This window comes from Rhinatrema bivittatum, chromosome 17 (genome assembly GCF_901001135.1).
Source record: "Rhinatrema bivittatum chromosome 17, aRhiBiv1.1, whole genome shotgun sequence".
NCBI classification, from domain to species: domain Eukaryota; kingdom Metazoa; phylum Chordata; class Amphibia; order Gymnophiona; family Rhinatrematidae; genus Rhinatrema; species Rhinatrema bivittatum.
This window is the reverse complement of record NC_042631.1, coordinates 1984681-2006137: the sequence shown is the minus strand read 5'-3', so window position 1 is coordinate 2006137 and position 21457 is coordinate 1984681. Positions and strand designations below refer to the sequence as shown.

The 21457-nt window shown below is 42.2% G+C and overlaps 1 protein-coding gene across 1 annotated transcript in view; it reads left to right on the top strand.

Moving 5' to 3' along the window:
• The window catches only part of TMEM263 (transmembrane protein 263), a 193723-nt gene extending 172899 nt beyond the window's left edge, over positions 1 to 20824 (top strand). Inside the window, exon 3 of the mRNA XM_029582216.1 lies at positions 19022 to 20824. Within this exon, the coding sequence (XP_029438076.1) occupies positions 19022 to 19308 (287 nt within the window). The 3' untranslated portion in view covers positions 19309 to 20824. The remainder of the gene's footprint in view (positions 1 to 19021) is intronic.
• Positions 20825 to 21457: the final 633 nt, after the last annotated feature.

Below are 21457 nucleotides of genomic sequence, written 5' to 3'. Positions count from 1 at the left end.
ACGCACGCAGTTGTGCACATATAATTTAAAATACGCCAACTGTGTGTAAGTGTGCTTCTAATTTTAAGCCATTACCCGAGCAAGTGTACTTCATGAATCTTCCTTAGGACTTTGCCAGCTTTAATGTGCACAGGTAAGCAGATTTTAAAACATGCTCACGTGAGGAGCATTCCCAGTTTTACCAGTTTACCCAGTCTATCTCAATGTCATCCAGACCTCTCTGGTTCTTCTGCCTGCACCTCTCACCCTGTCGAGTTAGACCTAAAACGTGAGATCTGCAGACTTACACTTCATCAGGAGCAGTAGTAAAGTTACGTGGCTAGCAAGCCGCCGCCGCCGCGCACTGTGGCCTCTGGTTTTAAATATGGAGTTATGCCTGGAACACCCATTCCCTGCCCCCTTTTCTTACCTCATACATGTGCATATACATATGTAATTAGCAGCATCGCTCACGCGTGGCTCATATACATGCATATGTGGCCATTTTAGCGCAAGCAATGCTTTTAAAATTCAGCCCACATTTTTTAAAATCCAAAAGCAAGTGTGTAAGTCTAATGACCCTGGCTTCTGTCCTCAGGAATGCCTTTGCTTAGTCTGGGTAAATATATGCATATTGGGTAGGAAATTTTACAAAAGCCCATTTCTTTGTGTAAAAAAATATTTTCTACGCAATTGCTTTTGAATATTAGCACCTTAGTCACACAAGTTATAGACCAGTCCAGTATTCAATAATGTGTGTTACGATTGAGGAGAGGATGTAACACCTACGACTATTTAATTTCCACGCAGTGCTCACACCCTGCAGGTACTGCGCAGAACAGACGAGGGTCTATTGCAAGGTCATCTGAGAGACGTGAATGGGAAAGTCCAGAACCGGATCAAAACTGGAGCCAGAGGGGGGGGAGGGGCACGCCCACCATTCAAGGGCTCTGATTGGCTAAATGTTTCCAGGTGCTTCACTGATTCCAGCCGCTTACCAGCCCAGAAGCCTCTAAAGCCCAACATGAGCGGCTCCTTACATCACAAGTCAGTGACGTGCTGGGAAAGGATCTGCGATGTGTGTGTCTGTGGCACGTCACTGGGTTACCGGCATGACCCTACCAGCTAGTCTGATGTTCTGTGGAAGGCTCTTCTCAGCTGACTAGAAATGAGTAACTTCTCAGTGCTTGTCACCTGGTGCAGCCCTGAGGAATGGGGGCAACTCATTGCATTCCCTCGCCTTCATCTGTCAGAAAAAAATCAGGAACCAGAGGCTTCCTCAGAGAGCAAAAGAAAAATCAGCAAGTCCCAGTATTGGAGCCAATCGGACGTGAAAAGAGAGAGACGAGACAGTGTCTCTATCTGAAATAATTCATGGGAAGCAAACCCTGTCTAAGAGCTAACATCAGAGGAAAAGACTACCCTTGAATTATAAGCAGGGCTGCTGCCTTTCTCTTATTGATTCAGAGTGCCATGATTTTCAGCCTTTCTAGAATTGATTTTGGAATGACAAGTGAAGCTCCTGAGTGTGTCCTGCCTGATGGGATTTTAAGTTAAATTAGGTCTGCAAATACCTCATTTCTTTTTCTTCCCATCTTTTCAAAACATTGTTTTAGTAAAATCTCTCTCTCCTGCAACAGTTTAACCGGATTCTTTACCCTTTGATTGGACCAACAAGGAAATCATACAGTGGTGGTATAAGACATGACCTCTCCAGACCAAATATGTTTGTCAGTGCATCTCAGTGGAACTTTGATAGGTCCCTCATTTTTACCGTACACCCCCAAATATCCCTAAGAATAGGTTGGCCAGCTTTCCAACACCCTCTCCAGCACATTCAGCTCCCGAGTGTCTGCCTAGTACATCAGGGTTACAAACAGAGCCTGTAGATGCTCAGCAAGATTCGTGGAAGAGGCCTACTTTATCCCACCAAAAACAGTGAAAAGATATCCTGGTATAGGGTATGGGAAGAGAGAAGAACTGGGATAGGTCAGTGTAGAAAGAAGAGAGTAAAGAAATAACCCAATTGATACAATGTGTCTTAAAAGAAATATTTGCCTTAGAATTGAGAATAAGTTCTCAGAGGACTGAAAAGCCTTAATTATGACAACTCATTAAAGAGCTCAGTTATCAGTGTCATCAGAACATAAGATTTGCCAAACTGGGTCAGACCAAGGAGCCATCAAGCCCAGTATCCTGTCTCCATCAGTGGCTAATCCAAGTCACAAGTACCTGGTAAGTATCCAAATATTAGATAGATCTCATGCTACTTAATGCCGGCAACAAGCAGTGGCAATTCCCTATTAATTAATAGTAGTTTATGGACGTCGCCTTCAGGAACTTATCCGAACCTTTTTTAAACCTAGCTACAGTGCCTGCCTTAACAACATCCTCTGGCAATGAATTCCAGAGCTTAATTGTGCCAAGGAAGGCCCTGCATCTTCAAAGCAGAAATGGAGGTTGTGACACATTCAGTACCAGGACGCTGATAATCTCAGAAGCTGATTGCTAATAGAGTTTGATTTTACAAGTTCTCACTTCCCATTAAGAAATAAAAAAAAGAACTGAATACAACCCAAACTCCCTGATTAGCAAACTGGCAGCAAAGTGAAAGCTTCTAATGAGTGGTAATAGAATTTTGAAACAATACCTTGTGAAAAAAATGCTAATGTGATTTTAAAAAAGAGAAAAGATAAGGCATCTTTTAATGGTACAGTCTGTTGTGCTCTTTCTTGTCTTCTGCACATCAGGTAACACTACTATTTATTTTATTTATTTATTTATTTGAGGTTCTTTATATACCGCCATTCGTTTAGTAACATCATGTCTGTTAACATTCAACAAAATCTTAGCAGCAGCGCTGGAACAGATAGAAAATAGCGGCAGTGCTTTACAATTAATATTCAACTTAAGAAAGGTCATTAGGAGATTATAACAAAGTTAAGTTAGAGCAGAGGAAGAATTGATACATGGGAATGCAAACAGGGATGGGAGGAAGAAGAAAAATGAAAAAAAAGTAGAAATAAGATGATTACATTAAAATTAATACATAGGATAAATACATTAAGTACATTAGGTACAATAGATTACTAGGTGTCAACTTTATAAAGATATTAGAAAGGAGTACTTTATGTAACTTAAAAGGATAATGCATAATTACAAATTTACATAAGTTTTGTCTCAGGGAAAAACAAGTAGGGAATAGCTGGATGTGATGTTGGGTACTATTTCTTGCTATACTGGTAAAAAGTAAAAAAGTGCTGCAATAAAGCAAGATCCATGCATGCTAATTCTGAGCTCTGATCTCTTTGTTGTCCTGTACAAATCATTTTTTTTTTCATGCAGTTGATTTCTTCGGCATGAAAATACAATTGGAAGCCCATGCTGTGGTGTTCCTATTCTTGACTGAGAGCACATCATCATGCAATAGTTTGTCATAAAGGATATACTTCGAGCAGTGGTACGCTGCAGAATCTGAATTTGAAAACCATGAAATGTCACTTGAAGTCAACCAAGATGGGCTGATTCAGTCCTGGGTTTTCCCCATTGTATGCATGGATTTGAATTTGTAATTCTCATTTTCCTAGGGAAGTACATGGGGAAATCAGAACTACAAATCCATGCATGCAATGAGGCAAAACCTGGTGACCCTGGTGAGAAGTTAAAATTGATCAGCCATGATCCAGAAGTAACAAAGTCAAATGGTTTTCATGTATCACTCATGAGGTGCTCTTACATCATTTGCTTGTATATAATGTTCCTTGGGCTTTCTTCTGTGGTTTAATGCTTGTGAAAGAAAGCTGCAAAATGGAGAGACGTGCTGTAATGCCATGAAAACCATGACCCATGTGACACCTATGAGGAGGGGGAAAATTGGTTTCTTATCCCAGTTTCCAGGGGTAAACCTTGGGTGAAGGATGTAGATACTAGCAATAGTCCAGCCGTTTTACACTAATCAGCTCATTAATTCATTCATTCTTCCCTCCTCTACTTATCATAGTAATACAGTAGATTTATTTGTTTATTAGTTGTTTGATTTCCTGCTACACATCAGAAATCCCAGAGCAAGTTACAATAAATTACACTTATACATAAGCAATACAAATACCATAAATCCATAAAAATATCATTGTATAAAACATTCTTATAAATATTGTCATTAACCCTTTAATTAAAACTGCCATCCATGATGCACAAATTCCCTCCCTACCACTCTGCCATCTAGGACATTCTCAGCACATTATTTCCTTTCTATAAAGAATTGCTGGTGGGGATTACCTTTGATTGTGCAGCTGAGCCTCAGGCCGAACCAACAGGCATGGAGGAGGTCACCCGAGATCCGACGTACAACAGGACTTAAGCGACGTGCCTGTGGCGCACTGAAGCTGCATGCCAAAAGGGTCGTGCCCCTTCTGAGGTTTTTTGTTTGGTTTTTTTTGTCGGAATGGGGAGGAAAAGAAAGGGGAGGCTTTTTTCAGCTCCCCAGGTAACTCCACCCATAACCGGGCCCTTGGATCACCACTTCAAGGGAACAACCACTCCTAGGGAGGAAGGTGAAGTGGAATTATTGGAACTTCAGGTGAGCTTACATTAAGTATGGATAGTAGGACTCCTCCCCCTGCACCTCATTTGGTATCATCTGTGGGTTTCACAGCATCTGGTACTTTAACTAATGTAGATTTATTGAACTTGTAGCCTCAACAACGCTCTCAAGTTGAGTATCATCAACTTCTACTAGTACTCCAATTCCTCAGAGTCAGGATTTAGTTATCCAGACCAATGCCCAGCAGCAATTGAAAAATGAAGATTCTGAATTACTGATTTTGATCCCTAAACCAGTTATTCAGCTTCCAGAGAATAAATTACATCTACCAGGTGATCCGGAAGAACCAGAGAATGTAACTCTAAGAGACATTTGGAGAGCAGTCTCGCGAATGGAGGCTGCTTTTTTTCAACCTGTCTCCCAATTATCTTGATTATACTGTAAAAGCTTCTAAAACGTTTCTGGACTTGGAACATAGAACAGCTGCAATAGAGGGACAACTGGTAACCCTTAACCAAAGCACTAATAATATACAATCTGTTATTGCGTCGAGTATTAGTTTATATCTACATAATAGAATTGAAAAATTAGACAATGCTAAGAGAAATAAGAACTTAAGGTTTGTGAATTTTCCTAAAATTAGATTATTGTCACCTGTTTAGGAAATATATTAGTGAAGTTTTAGAAATAGTTCAGGATAAAGAGATTTAAGTTATCTAAATGCTCGTGTGCAGGGTCCTGAGGGGACTCCGATAATCTAGTACTAGATAATAGTCTGGCTGTGTCTCTCAAGATATCACTAAAAGAGATACCTTATTGGTTACCTTTGTAGCGGTTATGGATAAGGATCTGATTTTTAAACAATATTTTAAATTTAAATCTGTAGAATTTTGTGGGCAAAAGGTCCTTATGTTCCCAGATGTGTCCCGTGAAACACAGCTTCGTAGGAAATTATTTCTTTCATACAACCAGCGCACGACTTCACTTGGTGCTACTTTTTTCCTCAAGTTTCCCGCTAAGTGTTTGGTAACTTACCAAGGGAAACGGTATATGTTCCTAGATCCAGCTCATTTGGAGATCTTTTTGATTGACAAATCCTCAATGGCTATTACAGATAGTTACATAGCAGGGTATAGTCGTCATTTGTATGTAATTATAGCTGCAATGATTGAAATTGTTTTTCTTTACATCATTTCTTATTTTTCCCCCTAGATGTGGGCTTGTATTCTGTTACATTAATGTAAATTCCAGGTCTTTTATTCAGCCTCTCAACCTTACCACCGCCCTCTGTGTGTAAATTCTGTCACCATGGCCACTCGAGACATCCAGCACCCCTCCTGGCTCATATCAGGATTCCTTATCCTTTTGGAAAATGGTATCTTTCTGTAGTATATTGAATGCTTGTATCCTATCTCCCCTTCTCTTCTTTCCTGCAGCTGTACACGTGAGGGCAGAATTCGTGTTACAATCTCTCCTGCTCAAGGATCACTTAGGGTCCCGTGTACTGATTCTTTAATGTTCTCTGTCTGTTGCTTTTCATGTGGGAGTTCTTGTGTCTGCATCTGGCTACAGATGCTAATTATATTAAGTGTTTCCTAATGATCCTGTCTGAGAAGCTGCTGCTTGCTGATTCTTTCAACTTTTTGTTGCAGTGAAGTCTTTCAATTCCATGTTTCAAAATGTTCACATGTTTCTGAAGATACTTTGATATTTCTCTTCTTTTCTTTGGTCTCCAGTTCTCGAGCAGGACAGGAGATCTATTAGATCATGTTCCAGAATTAAGATTAAATTACCAGTCTTGATAAGACCCAAATATCAGGGAGACCTGAAACATGGAATTCAAGTCTACCTATTAATTGGTGCATGGATTGGATCTGTTTGGTCTGCTCCTGTCTCTTACGCTGTATCAAGCATCACATGTCTTTATTTCGAAAGACCAAAAGGCGAGAAAGTGTGCTCTCCCTCTGTAGGAGGATAATAGCTGGCTAGAGCGCCATTTACACTGTCTTCTGGGTATAGTTAGTAGAAGGAGTCGCATTGTGCACTGCAGGCCTCGACTAGGCTGATCTGTGTGCTTGTGATATGCTCTGAGATGTCTTTTCACAATTTTTACTTTTGCAAACTGCTGTCAGCCAGGTTTTTTGAAATTCTGCCAAGGATTATTAATTCAGTTAAGTTTCATGTGTGCATTAGGGAAAAGGTCAGGATGTCACCTGCCATCCTATCACATTGAAAGACAAGGGGGCAGAAAGCTAACATTAAAGCTTCACAGCCAGGCTTGGCTCCCCTTCATCCCCCAGCCTACTTCTCAGAGAAATTAGTCTTAGCAAGTGAGTATAGCGAGCAGGCTCACATCACCTTCTGAGATACCGACTACAGTTCTCATCATTCATTTTTGACAAGACAGCAGTGACTCCATAGGCATTTAGAATGCATTTGCTGTAGGTGCCAGGACCTCCTCCAGCATTTGTTAAAGTCAAAAAGGTCCAGCTGCCTTTAGAAAACTGACATGTTCTGAGACTAGGAAACCGCAATGTAGAGTTGAGCAGCTGACATGCCTTATGCCTAGCCTCAATTTACTTTCTTTGAATTCCAAATTATGCTTTGGGATATGGCCTGCCCTCAATCCCTGTGCTTGTCTGGTGCCCACACGAAGCAGGAGAGACTACAGAACCGCAAAAAGCCAAAAAGTGGGGAGAAAGGTGGATAAAGGCTGAAGGAAGAGAAAAAACAAGAAAAGCAAAAAACAAAAAAAAGCACTCTCTTGCCTTCCCCAAAGTAAAGAGCTTGTAAAAGTAAAATAAGGAAACAGACCCAAAACCAAGCATGCTCCCAAGGAAAGCAGAAGTTTTGTCTGGCACCTCTTTTCTCCGTTAATTTCCATCCCTGGCTGTGTCTAATTAATTACCGTAATTGATTTCTCCTCTACGAACTTATACAACCCTTTTTTAAACCCATTTACACTAACTGCTGTAACCATGTCCTCTGGCAGTGAATTTCAGAGCTCAACTATGCGCTGAGTGAAAAAGAATGTTCTTCCATTTGTTTTAAATGAGCTACTTGCTAACTTCGTGGCGTGCCCCCTAGTCCTTCCATTATCTGAGAGAGACTTTACCTCCAGATCGATCTTTTGTATGTTTTAGGGGACATCTTGTGAGGGCACTGGAACAGATTTTATTTTTAAAGCTTCCCTGTCCCCTTATAGTACTCTCACTTCAGAGAGGAATCTCCAAAGCTAGTTTGAAGGAGATGATAGGAAACCGCCTGCCTCTTGTGTCTGATCCCGCATTCTTACAGTTAGGGGGTAAAGACAACTTGTAATCTCCTTTTACCTAGTCCCATTCTCAGATGACAAGATGAGCAGTACTGAAGTTTGGTGCAGCACTGAATGATGTTATCTTCTGCATGAGCAGAAGGAGCCTAGGCCTCTTCAGCTGCTCTGCTCTGTCTCTCCTCCCCAGCTGCTCAAACTCCTAGCAGCAATTATAGAAAGAGTTTGCAGAAGTGACAGGCAAAGGGGTGCAGATTGCCTTCCCCTGCTAGCTACAGGTAAGCAGTGAAATTATCAACAGCTTGCCATAATCTCTCAGTAAATTGGAAATTTAGAAAGGTCAGAAATTAAGATGCCTTCCCTTGGCCCCTTGCCTCTATGCAGATCGAGTTATCACAGAAAGTTCTGCTTAGTTTAATAACCCAGTGTCCCTCACAGCAATACCTGCCTCACCCCTGCAGGGGCTGAAGGGGACAGGTTAGGCAGCTGTCGCATAAGATGGAACAATGTCATTTTATTACAGCTACAGTATGTGGGCAATTTCCATTTCTTTCCCCTCTCCATCACTTTTGGTACTTGGGATAGTGAGCTCAGTATAATTTCCATACTCAGGGGTGACTTGGGGCAATCTGCTGTCTGAGCAAGGGGTGAAATGGCACAGGAGGCTGCAGAAGGGGGAAAGCAGGGGTCAGAGTTCCCAGAGGAGTAGCAGAGATAATATTTCCCACTCCCAGAAACCCTACCACATGCTTCACACATTTCCCTAGCATTTGCCCCCTGGAGAAGTGGGAGCTGGGTGAATGGTTGGGTCTGTGTGTGGCAGACTCTCATCAGGTGGTGCCAAGGGTATTAGGTGCCATAGACAAACTTTACAACCTTGCACCCCCACATAATTAAAAATTGTGCATTTATAATAGATTTTACATGAAAAAAGATATTCATAGCCTTCTGAGGTAAAAATATCACATGTATATTATTTTTACTTGCACTGCTGTGCTGCCAACTAGAAAATCCTGTAAAAAAGAAACTTGGAACCCATATAGTATTAGGCCTATTGTAAAGTGCATTCAATATGGCCTTAGTCCTCAGAAAGCCATGAGTAAACCTCTCATACCAAAATAGCATTAAATGCCAGCACTCAAACAATAATAACCCTACGTAAGAAAAGGCACCGCTGCAAATATTACACCAGGTCCTAAAACACCATTAGACTTCCTCTTAGGAAAACAGAAGAAGCCAGGCTGCTATAGAAACTACACTCTAGCAGAATCCCTCTCCTCTGTCACCTGTACAGAGCCTCAATGGATCCTCACCAAATACAGAATAAAGTATGAAAAGAAACATGCAGGCAAAAACTGAACTGGAAACCACAAGAAGCCAGACCCTGTATGCAGTGCAAAAATAGAAAAATAAAAACACCATCATTCATTATAAAACAATCAAAAAATAAACACAACAGTCAGAATAGTAAAACTATACTAACAGAATAAGTATTTCTAAACAGCTAACAGATCATTCAATAATTAAACTTAAGGAAAAATTGTAAAAGTTCTCAAAAGGCAATTAAAATATTTCAGAACAATACACATCAAATAACATCCAGCAGTTAATAAGAATAAAAAAAATAAAAGCTTCCCTTCTCTCTATATCTGGGATCTTTTGATTTCTAGTTATCCTGAGATTGTCCTGTACCTGGGGGGGTTACACAAAGTTTATCCTCTCTTTCACTCACACGCACACACGCTCTCCCTCCGTTACACGCACACGCGCTCTCCCTCCCTTACACGCACACAGATTCTCCATCCCTTACACTGGTTAATAAGAAATTGTAAATAAAAAAAATCCAGCAATGGACTGGGGTCTAAGGCATTGCACCAGTAAGTAAATTGAGCAGACTGAATGAGCCTAATCTAATGATTCCTATCTGCAATTGTATTCCATGTATCACCATTGGGTGATGGCTGAGATTTTCTCCTAGGGAGCAGAGTCCCGGCTCGGAAATCACATGGCAGCCCACAGAAGTACCACTGAGCCAGTTTTCTAGCTGGTTATAGCAGAAACCCCCAAAAGCCTGCCACAAGCTAGAGAGACAGACACATGCAGAGAGAGAGAGCCCTCCAGATACGCCCGCACCCAGGAAGAGACATGCAGAGGTAGCTTTATGGACATTTCTATATAAAATGCAGTCTTTGTTATCAGACAATAAAGATGGGGCCCAGAAAGATTCATTTCCCCTTCTACGGAGAAATCCATCTTTTTTTTCCTGAGGCAAAAGGTACATCTGATATTGCATTGTGTGCTAGCCACAGCCACAGCTGACCTGAAAAGCAAGAAGAAGAGAAAGAGAGAGATTTTACCTCTTCTCCTCCTCCTCCCCACCAGCATTGACCTTTGGAGCAGAAAGGCAGGAGATGAGCCTGCTGGAAAGGTCGTACACAGAATGAACCCCTTTCTCTTTGTCTTCACCTTCCCGTGGTGTCTGAGCTTACAGCCCATCTCTCGCGCTCTCTTCCTGCTTCCTTCTCATCTCTTTTCACTTTCTCCACTTCCCCTCCTGCTCAGAATGAATCCAATCCTCCCCAGCTCGGGTACCCAGTGACAGAGCTCCCTCCCCGGGGCGAGGGGCTTCCCTGCTCAGTCTCGGGGGCAGTGCATCAGATCTGCTATAAGTGCACGGTGAGCTGGGCATAGCCAGAGAGACTTTGCAATAAAACCTCCAGGAGCAGATGCCTATTTATGAATACTGCCTCCTTAATCCGTCATTATTTGTCGATTTTGTAAAGCATTGTGATCTTTTCCATGGAACGACGGTATATGAAATGTTTAAATAAATAAATAAATACTATGCAGAGCGGATGCCAGAAGCCGATATTGTCATTATCTTGGCTTCGCTGTGGATTCTGCTTCTTGCCATGCCCAGTGCACCTTCTTCCTGAGATGTTTGCCACCATATAAATAGCTTGCTTCATATAAATTGTGCTGTGCTGGGAAGCAGTGAGCTCCCCATAATCTCTTTCTGGCCCTGAGAACCCCAGAGCACAAACTGAGTGTACGCAGCGTAATTAGCAGTCCCCAGCTTCCTCTGGTTATGTCTTAATAGTTTCAGACATTTCTCCATGCCGCAGTTTTTGGCTTTCTGCATACTTAGCATGTTACCACTTTTCTCTCTCACCTTCCCTTTCTTCCCACCCCATTGACCTGAAGGTCTCATCTGGAATATTGTGCTTTTAGGGCCTAGCAAATAAGGCCTCATCCTGTGAACTGCAGGCGGTCAGAGAACAGATTTAAGGATGTGTACAGGTTCCTGCAGTTAGTTGCAGGTTTCTGACTGGCGACTGCAGGAGAAGGAGCCACTTCACTAGCTAAACTGAACTAAGAATTTTTTTTCTTGGCCAAATAATTGTTCTGCTTGTTTGCACTTGTGTGCGGAGCCTCGTATATTTTCATCCTGCATTACAGCCAGATTGAAAGATCCCTTGCTGCGTGGCAAAGGGAAGCAGACTACTAGGAATCCTGTTGGTGCTGGAGAAAGCTGCAGTCTTGCAGTGTGGTTTAAGCAGAGGACAGAGTAGTTGAATCATGCTAGGTTAATGCTGTATTAAGGGCAGTTACATTTTATCTTGTTCTTTTTATGTATTGCATTTTATTTTTCTGTTATGTTCCACTGAGGACATTCTGTAAACTGGCAGAATATAGATGCTTGGAAATAACTAGGAACATGAGATTTGCCATATTGGGTCAGACCAAAGGTCCATCAAGCCCAGCATCCTATTTCCAACAGTGGCCAATCCAGGCTACAAGTACCTGGCAGGATCCGAAGGGATCAATAGATTCCAAACTGCTTATCCCAGGGATAAGCAGTGGATTTCCCCAAGTCCACCTTAATAAATGTACAGCATTGTCTTTGGAGAAATCTTATGTTTGTTCAATGAAAGATATCACAGCCTGGAAAGGGAAGCAGCGATAACAGCGAGTGCCTTTACATGACACGACATGCTGAGAGTGGCAAAGATGGCGTTTGAGCTTAGGAAGCTTAGCCTCGCTCTGTGCTTAACTGCAAAGCTGCACAGCTCCTGACTGCTTCTCATTCTAATTCACCTTGCCTAGGCCTCGCACACGGATCTTCTAATGATAAATAGCAAGGTGACCGGAGCGCCATAGTATCTATTACTGAATGCGACTAGAGGAGGGGCATTTAAATAAAAATATCAAAACCAGGCCCCTAGAAAGGAACAGTGCCTGCTTTCTCTGCCAGTTGGAACGAGGGTGCGGAGAGTAATTATCAGCAGTGTTTGCATGCAGCTACTAACAGATTGCAGTGCTGAGCTTTTGTGACGCTTCTTTCTCCAGAGCGAGGGTCTGCTGACAGGGGCTCCATGCTGAGCAGCTCTGACAGGACCCCTGCATCTGGAGCTGTGGGAATGCATCATTATGTCACATTATGCAGCTTTTTAACAGCGAGCCATTCATCTCTGCAATATTCACACTGTACTCTCGGACTCCTCAGAAGCCAGGCACCCTGTGGTGGCTGCACCAACCTGCAGCATTTCATGGCGCACACAGAGCTTCGATGAACTTTTTATGCATGAGAAGTGTTCTTGGAGCACTCGGCACCCGGTTTACTGTACTGCTGCTTCACTGCTGTCACTGTCTCCTCTGGAAGTCTCTTCCAGGTATTACTCTGTTTATTATGAATGGTAGCCACTTAGAACTCTGATGGAAATAAATAAATGTACATGAAAAAGTATTTTCTCACATTCACTTTCAGCTTCATTTCATGACCCTTTGTCTTTGAGCTTGCTTTGTATTGAAAGCACCGAAGTCTGCTAGATGCGAGAATGTTTCCATGTACAGGTCAAATTTCCAAAAATGCTCAGTGCTGCACCTAACTTTTAGAACCCTACATTTTGGAGGATTTTCAATCTGAATTTATGCTCCTAAATTCATCTGAAATTTTCCTAAATATTGGCCCCTAAAACTTAGGCCTGCAGTTCATTTCTCTAAATGCAGTTACCTAAGTTAGATGCCTATTGCTGAAAATCCATGCTGAATATCTATCATTTTTTCCCCTGCCTTGTGTCTGTCTCCAAAACCGTTCACTTTTTAGGAACCTTAATTTAGATGTTTAAAAATAAATGTCTAAATATAACTGTTTTAAAGAGGCCAAAATCCTGTTCATTCCTCCTCCGTTAGACATCTAAACCCTTTGAAAATGATCCTTAAGCAGTTATCCCAATAAACCACCTTCCCCTCAGCACCAAAAGTATCCGTGCTGTTCAAATGCAGGCTTGCCAAAATATCAGGCCGATACAGAAAAACGCGCGGGAGAGCCGGCGAGCACACAGGCCACTCGATTCAGGAAGGCCGGGTATGTAAATTAGGGCCCGCGGTAACAGGAGGCGCTAGGGACATTAGTGCGTCCCTAGCGCCTCCGTTTTGACAGGAGCGGCAGCTGTCAGCGGGTTTGACAGTCAATGCTCAATTTTACCGGCGTCGGTTCTCGAGCCCGCTGACAGCCACGGGTTCAGAAACCGGACAACGGCATTGAGCATCCGTCTTCCAACCCACAAGTCGCGGGCAGATTTAAAAATTATTTTTTTAATTTTTGATTTTTTTTTTATTTTTAGGGCCTCCGACTTAATTTCGCTATGATATTAAGTCGGAGGGGGCACAGAAAAGCAGTTTTTTCTGCTTTTTTGTACACTTCCCCGGCGCCAGCAGAAATTAACGCCTACCTTTGGCAGGAGTTAATTTCTGAGAGTAAAATGTGCGGCTTGGCTGCACATTTTACTTTCTGTATCGCGTGGGAATGACTAATAGGACCATCAACATGCATTTTCATGTTGCGAGCGCTATTAGTTTCGGGGGGTTGGCCGCGCATTTTCGATGCACTATTACCCCTTACTGTATAAGGGGTAAAAATAGCGCGTCAAATGCACGGCCAATCGCGGGCTCCACCGGAGCGCAATTTACTGTATCGGCCTGTATGTGCGGGCATTTCATTTTCACATCCCCCTGCCTATTTTGCGCCTGTTGTAGTTTTGTAGCTGGGGAGTTTGCCTTTAAAAATTAGCTTACAGGTGCTGCAAGCTGTATGCAGGACTTCAAAATTGTTCCCACAGTGGAGGCCATATTCCATTTTGGTGAGCCTTCTTTAAATTATCTACCTCTTCCCACTGTCATTTTGAGGTGTGGTTGCCAGAACTGGTCACAGTGTCTGACCCTGTACTTCCCTCATTCTGTACCGGTGAGATGTCCCTAACCTCTGACCCCTGCTGGTAGGACCTCACTCATTCTGTGCTCAGGCTAGGGTGGAACTTTTATCTATACAGCCCCTTCCATTTTAGACTATTACAATATACTCAGAATTTCTCAGTTCCCACTCGTTCTTATTGTATTATTTGCTTTGTCAGATTAAAAGCAGACCAGACTTCCATCAAACCCAACCTGTGTGGTAATCTAGGAGCTGAGTAAACCCCGTGCATCGGCAGCCAGTTCTATGGCAATAAAAATAAATTCCTCCTGACCCCAAATCTGGCAAGTGGCTGAAAATTGCTGGATTTACCCTCTTCCCGCCTGTGTAGCTCTATCTTCATATTTTCCAAGATCTCTTCCATTTTCCTCAGGAATTGATTTAGGGCTCCATTCATCCCGATTTCTGCTCTCAGTGTTCTATTGTTTTTGTATTCAGAGTAAACATTATGCCTTCCTTTTGAAAGTGGGGATAGCTGTTACCCCCTCTTAATCTTACAGGAAACCTCTGCCCCCTTGTTTGCTTTGGTAAAGAGGTCTCCTGCAAGATCCTTGTAGAGTTCATTGAAATATTTGTGTACTAGAACTGAATCTCCTCTTAAATGTCTCTTGTTCTAAAGTAAATAACCCCAGATTTTGTTTAGGCTTCCTGATTAATTGTTTTAGGAGTGACCAGGCTATGTGAAGTGACAGATTCTTACACAATCTGAAAATAGTGAATCTTACCCGGAAGCATTTTTAGCAGGAAAAATCCTCCTTTACTATAAGTAGGTGACAGTAAAATAATTGTCTGCATCTTATAATATACAGCAGATTCCCAAGCAAATCCCATCTTTAAGCTTCTTTATCCACAAAACCAAAGGTTAGGTCCTATATGAATTCTATCGAAGCAGGGTATGGATTGAGAGGATTCAATTTTTTAACATAAGAACATGCCATACTGGGTCAGACCAAGGGTCCATCAAGCCCAGCATCCTGTTTCCAACAGTGGTCAATCCAAGTCGCAAGTACCCAAACAGATAAATCTCAAGCTACTATTGCTTATTAATTAAGAGCAGTTTATGGATTTTTCTTCTAGGAACTTATCCAAACCTTTTTTTAAACCCAGTTACAATAACTGCTGTAACCACATCCTTTGAATTCCAGAGCTTAACTATGCGCTGAGTGAAAGAATTTTCTTTGATTTGTTTTAAATGTGCTACTTGCTAACTTCATGGAGTGCCCCCTAGTCCTTCTATTATCTGAGAGAGTAAATAACAGATTTACATTAACTTGTTCAATCCTTTCATGATTTTGTAGACCTCTATCATATCCCTCCTCAGTCATCTCTTCTCCAAACTGAACAGCCCTAAGTACCTTAGCCTTTCCTCATAGGGCAGCCATTCCAAGCCCCTTTTTTTGGTCACCCTTCTCTGTACTTTCTCCAGTGCAACTATATCTTTTTTTGAAATTCGGTGACCAGAATTGCACAAGGTATTCAAGATGCTTTCTCATCTGCTGGAGCGATACAGAGGCATTATGACATCCATCGTTTAATTTGCCATTCCCTTCCTAATTATTCCTAATACTCTGTTTGCTTTTTTGATCATCACAACATACTGAGCTGGCGATTTCAATGTATTATCCACTATGACACTTGTATCTATTCCCTAGGTGGTAGCTCCTAAGATAGAACCTAACATAGTTAACCTTTTCTTTTTCCTTCCTCTCCCAGTTTAAGCATCCCTGTTTTTTGTAACTGCTTTCTTCCGCACTACAGTTCCAGTTTGTTTTTTCTTTCTATGCACCACTGTTTTAATGTAAACCAGCATGATGTGATTTTATCATGAATGCCGGTATATAAAAACCTTAAATAAATAAATAGTGTTACTATAGTAAGGGTTATTTTTCCCTATATGTATCACTTTGCATTTGTCCATGTTAAATTTCATCTGCCATTTAGAAGCCCAATCTTCCATTCGCGCAAGGTCCGCCTGCAATTTATCAGAGTCCGCTTGAGATTTTACTCTGCATAATTTTGTGTCATCCACAAATTTGATCACCTCACTCTTTGTAGCCTTCCAGATCATTTATAAAAATATTAAAAAGTACCGATCCAAGTACAGATCCCTGAGGCACTCCACTGTTTATCTTTTTGCACTGTGAAAACTGACCATTTAATCCTACTCTCTTTCCTGTCTTTTAACCAGCTTGCAATCCACAAAAGGACATCGCCTCCTATCCCATGATGTTTTAGTTTTCTTAGAATCCTCTCATGCGGGACTTTGTGAAATGCCTTTTGAAAATCCAGATACACCACATCTACCGGTTCACGTTTATTCACCCCTTCAAAAAAATGTAGGAGATTTGTGAGGCAAGACTTCTCTTGGATAAATCCATGCTGGCTATGTCCCATTAAACCATGTCTATCTAAATCTTTTGTGTTTTTATTCTTTATAACAGTTTCCGTAATTTTTCACGGCACTGAAGTCAAGCTCATCGGTCTATAGTTTCCCGGATCACCCCTGGAGCCTTTTTAAAATATCTGGGTTACATTGGCTATCTTCCAATCTTCAGGTACAATTGATGATTTTAATGATAGATTACAAATTAATTGAAACAGGTCTGAAATTTCATTTTTTAGTTCTTTCAGAACTCTGGGGTGTATACCATCTGGACCAGGTGATTTACTACTCTTCAGTTTGTCAGTCTGGTCTACCACATCTTCCAGGTACACAGTGATTTGGTTCAGTTCATCTGAAACTTTACCCTTGAAAACAGTTTCCTGAAGGGGTATCTCCCCAACATCCTCTTCAGTAAATATAGAGGCAAAGAAATCTTTTAATCTTTCCATGATGGCTTTATCTTCCCTAAATGCTCCTTTAACTCCTCGATCATCTACTGGTCCAACCAATTCCCTTGCTGAACATAAGAACATAAGATATTATAACATTTAGATATATTTTTTAAAGTTTTCATTGTGAGCTTTTGCCTCTATGGCCAACTTTTCAAATTCTCTCTTAGCCTGTCTTATCAATGTCTTACATTTAACTTGCCAATGCTTATGCTTTGTCCTATTTTCTTCTGATGGATCCTTCTTTCAATTTGTGAATGAAAATCTTTGGGCTAAAATAGTCTTTCACCTCACATTTTAGCCATGCTGGCAATAATTTGACCTTCCTTCTACCTTTCTTAATGTGTGGAATACATCTAGATTGTGCTTCTAGGATGGTATTTTTTAACAATGCCCAAGCCTATTGCACACTTTTTATCTTTGTAGCTGCACCTTTTAGGTTTGGGTTTTTTTTTGTTTGTTTGTTTTTTTTTGTGTTTAACTATTTTTCTTATTTTATCAAAGTTTCCCTATTGAAATTTTAGTATTAGAGCCGTGGATTTGCTTACTGTCCCCCTTCCAGTCATTAATTCAAATGTGATCATATTATGATCACTATTGCCAAGCAATCCCACCACAGTTACCTCTCTTTTAGACACACAGGGGATGCTATTCTCACCATGTATTGATGCAACGTTTGCATGCATTTTTCATCCATGTCTTTGCACCGATTTTCAAAGGAACTATCACTTGAAACGCCGCAGGTATCCAGGGCGAGCAGTCACTTGCATCTGCTTTTTATGTGGGCAGAATTCTGCTGGAAAAATACACACGTAGATTTCAAAATGTGATTTACATGTGTATCTTTCTCCCCCACCCAGGAATGTCTCCTCTCACTGTGAATAAAAGTCCACACATTGTGCAAGAAAATGTGGACTTTTTGCCACATTGAGGGAAAACAGATTAACATGAGCAAAAGGCTTTTCCAACCACGGAGCTTGCTTTGAAAGCTGCCCTAGCACGGGGCAGTCTTCTCACTCCTCGTTACTTGCCTTCTCTATCGCTTTATCAGTGGAACTGATGACCTCCACATCCCTTTCCTGTTTTGGGGACTGCCACTTCTTTCTCTTCTATGTGGCCTCTGGATTTTTGTACGATTTTGCAGTTTTTTATGAAATACATTCCCCAAACCCAGGACTACTATTAGAGGTTGTTTTGTTTTTCAAGTCCTCATTCATTTTATCTATTCTCTTAGAATATCTGCTTTGCTACAAGATAGGATGAACACAAGTTTGGTACCTCCCCTCCCCTCCCAGCTCCCAAGCAAGCTCCAGGCTCTCATAATCAGGCAGCAAGCCTGCCTGTTGGGGATTGGGTTTATCTTTATTTTGTTAATAAGTAATGCTGGGAACATCGCTCATGCTGTGCATCTCTGCAGGACAGGTGTGAGCAGAAGCTTTACGAGAGGGAGGAGCAGCTCCATGGGTGCTTGGCTGCCAAACCCATGCTCCCACCTCTTAGATGAGAGCTCAGTAAGTTTGGGGCAGAGCAGATGATGAAGGCTGTATGCCTTTCACTTCTGGCTTTCCCTCACAAGCTTGGGGCAAAGTGCAAGAAATGGCATTCAGATGTAGAGGGAAGACATGACGTGATCTTTTAAAGAGGTATTTTCCTTGAGTGTTCTAAATTTCTCGCCCCCATGGTCATCACCCTCTGTACTAGACTTGAGTAGTGACCTGCTTTTACTACACCATAATTGCCACAGAAATACTGGTAATGTCACAGGTTCTGCATTGCGGTGAGAACATTGCAGGATCAAGTGCAAGGTGACAATGAGTCATGAGAGCAAAGGCGAGAATCTCTGTTGCTGATGGTTAATTAGCAAAAGTAGCCAAGAACGAACTGAAAATGTTGAGAGAAAAAATAGGCTGAAGGTCTGAGTAAGTTTTTGCAGGTTATAATACCTACGATTGAATCAATGTAAGAGTAATCGAAAGATGCTGCATCATGCAAGCATTGGAGACCACACAGGTCCCTTCTTCAGATGTCTTTGGTGCTGGGAGAGTTCTCTGTTCGAGAATAAGATGAACATAAAGATGGTGTGGAGAGGAGAAGCTGTTTTACCTGATGAATATTCTCTCTCTCTCTCTCTCTCTCTCCTCAGACTCTGACAAGGAGCACCCAAATCCTCCAGCAGGGGTCATCTGGCGAGTGACAGGCGGCCTCTTCAACATGACCAAAGGAGCTGTTGGTGCTACCCTCGGGGGAGTCGCCTGGGTGGGCAGCAAGAGCCTAGAACTGACAAAAAGTGCCGTGACCAGTGTCCCTGCTGCAGGCGTGGGACTGGTGAAAGGTGGTGTGTCTGTAGTAACGGGGGGCGTTGGAGCTGTGGGCTCTGCAGTGGCCAACAGGGTGGCCTTTACGCCAAAGAAGAAGGACAAGTCTGACTAAGGCACGGAGCATCCGCGCGCCTCCCTGATCTTGGAGTTGTTCTCAAGCACGGGGAGTCATAGCCAAGGGGGTGGGGGGAAGAGCCACTAACCTGGGGGGAGGGGACTGCCAAAGGTGTGCAAGTTACTGTTCATTCCCTTCCGAATGCAGAAGCAGACTTAAAAGAAGCCCCTTTTACAAGTGTTTCTGCTGCATTGCTTGAATACATTTTGTCTTTTACTTCCTTTCTACCCATTTTGGAAAGAAAAGGGAAAAGGTGAGCTTGCAGAGGTCCTTCTGTTACCCCCGGGCAGGAGTGTTGTCATCCCAGGGCAGCTGCCTTCCTCACTGAGGGTTGTGCCCCAGTGTCAGAGTCATGCCCTACTGAAACTAGGTTGGCGGAGGATAACAAAACTCATGACCCAAGTGATGAAAGCTGTGGAGGTGATCAGTATTGAAGCTAAACCCTGCCCATTGTCTCTCCCTGCTACAGAGCAGTCTCTATTGCTCTGATGGGACCCCTTGAGGAACATAAGTTTGCGTTTTAATTCTCTGCTGTGGAAAATTTTATTTCCTGGTTCAAGATCCCCTGTAATTTAGTGATTTTCATAACTTTCTTGTTGAAGTTTGCCATGGTCTGATGTGAAATCCCATGCCATTGCATGGACAATAGTGCCACAGATGGCCATGTCTTGGCATTGGTGCCATAGATTTTCATGCTTTAGTAAACAGTATCACCTTTCTTGGACTGCCACCCTGTGTCATGAGGAGTGTTACCTGGGCCTGTCATGAATTGTCATTATGCCCTGGACTAAATGAGTCTGGAAATGTTTCTGCCATTGATCAACTGGGAGTCTATGGCATTGCACCAGGAAATAAATTAGACATACTAGATGGGCCTTATGATCCTTATGTCACATCATTCTACACAGCTATTGTTTGTTTGGTTTTTTTAGCCAGCATCCCAGAATTGGATACTATACTATATTATACTTGTTGTTCATACATGTTTGCTGGGAAGATGTTCTATGCGATAATCAGCTGCTGATGCTGGGGTTAGCAAGGATCCGGTACATTCCAGTACCAGTGCCTTGTGCCGGCCACCCCAGTTTAAGTAGGGAGTGTACGACGTAGGAGCTTCTGTCTCGCCTGTCTTTCGTGAATTTTTCTGAACACCTGGCCTGGATTTTGCTTACTCTTCTCTTTGCAGGTATTGTATGTTTATTATTCAAGCAGCTTTGTGAAACCAATCAGATAACAAATCTTTCTCCCCTTTCCCTCTCAGATATTTTACTTGCTCTCTGTATTTGCTAGAAAAGTTTTGCCTTGCAACTTTTTTTCCTGCTTTCAGACGTGCAGGGATGGCTCAGTCCTTCATGGCTTGCTGTCTTTCCTGCACGAGATTGTGACGTGACTTAGGCAGGAGAAACTGCAGAGAAGGGGAGAGAGAAACTCATTGTAAGTTTTAAAGTAGAAAACACTTTATTTTGTTTAATGAAAATTTTTCTGAATAAAATATGTGCATAGTGAAAAAGTTGTGTGTGTCACTGGTGTCTCTGTGCCTGCATTGCCACCAAAGTTTCATGTTTATAGTTCCAAAGCGTCAGGAACCTCCGTTTGCAGTTCTAGGTACTTCTCACAAACAGGCTGACGGAGATGGTGAGGGAGGACAAAGCTAACACAGCTGTGTGGAGGCTAGAATTAGCCTCCACACAGCTCTGCTCATCTCCGCCATGCATCAGTCTTATTGTGGAGCCACAGTCCTCTTTCTGTTCTCTTCTTTCTAGTTTCCATTGGTTATGGTTGTGCCTTCTGCTGTTTACAAAGGCTGGGCTTGCAACCACTGCATGTTGGGTTATTACCAAAGACAGGAAAATGTACAATATAATTTCTGTCAACATTAAGGCCACCAAGGCAGGGCCCTTGCAAGATCCTCTTTCCTTATGCTTCATTCCATCTCTTTTCCCTATAGAAAGTAGGCAAGGTTAGAGCTCTTCAAGTTGGAGAAGAGATGACTGAGAGGGAAGATGATAGAGATTTACAAAATCAAGAGTAGTATAGAACTCGCCAAAATGTGTGGGTGACCTCATTTGATAGCGTCAGCATGGACCAAGCTGTCAGAGGGCAGTAAAAGGCTTATTGAGCCATGTGCGGAAATCTCTCTCTCTCA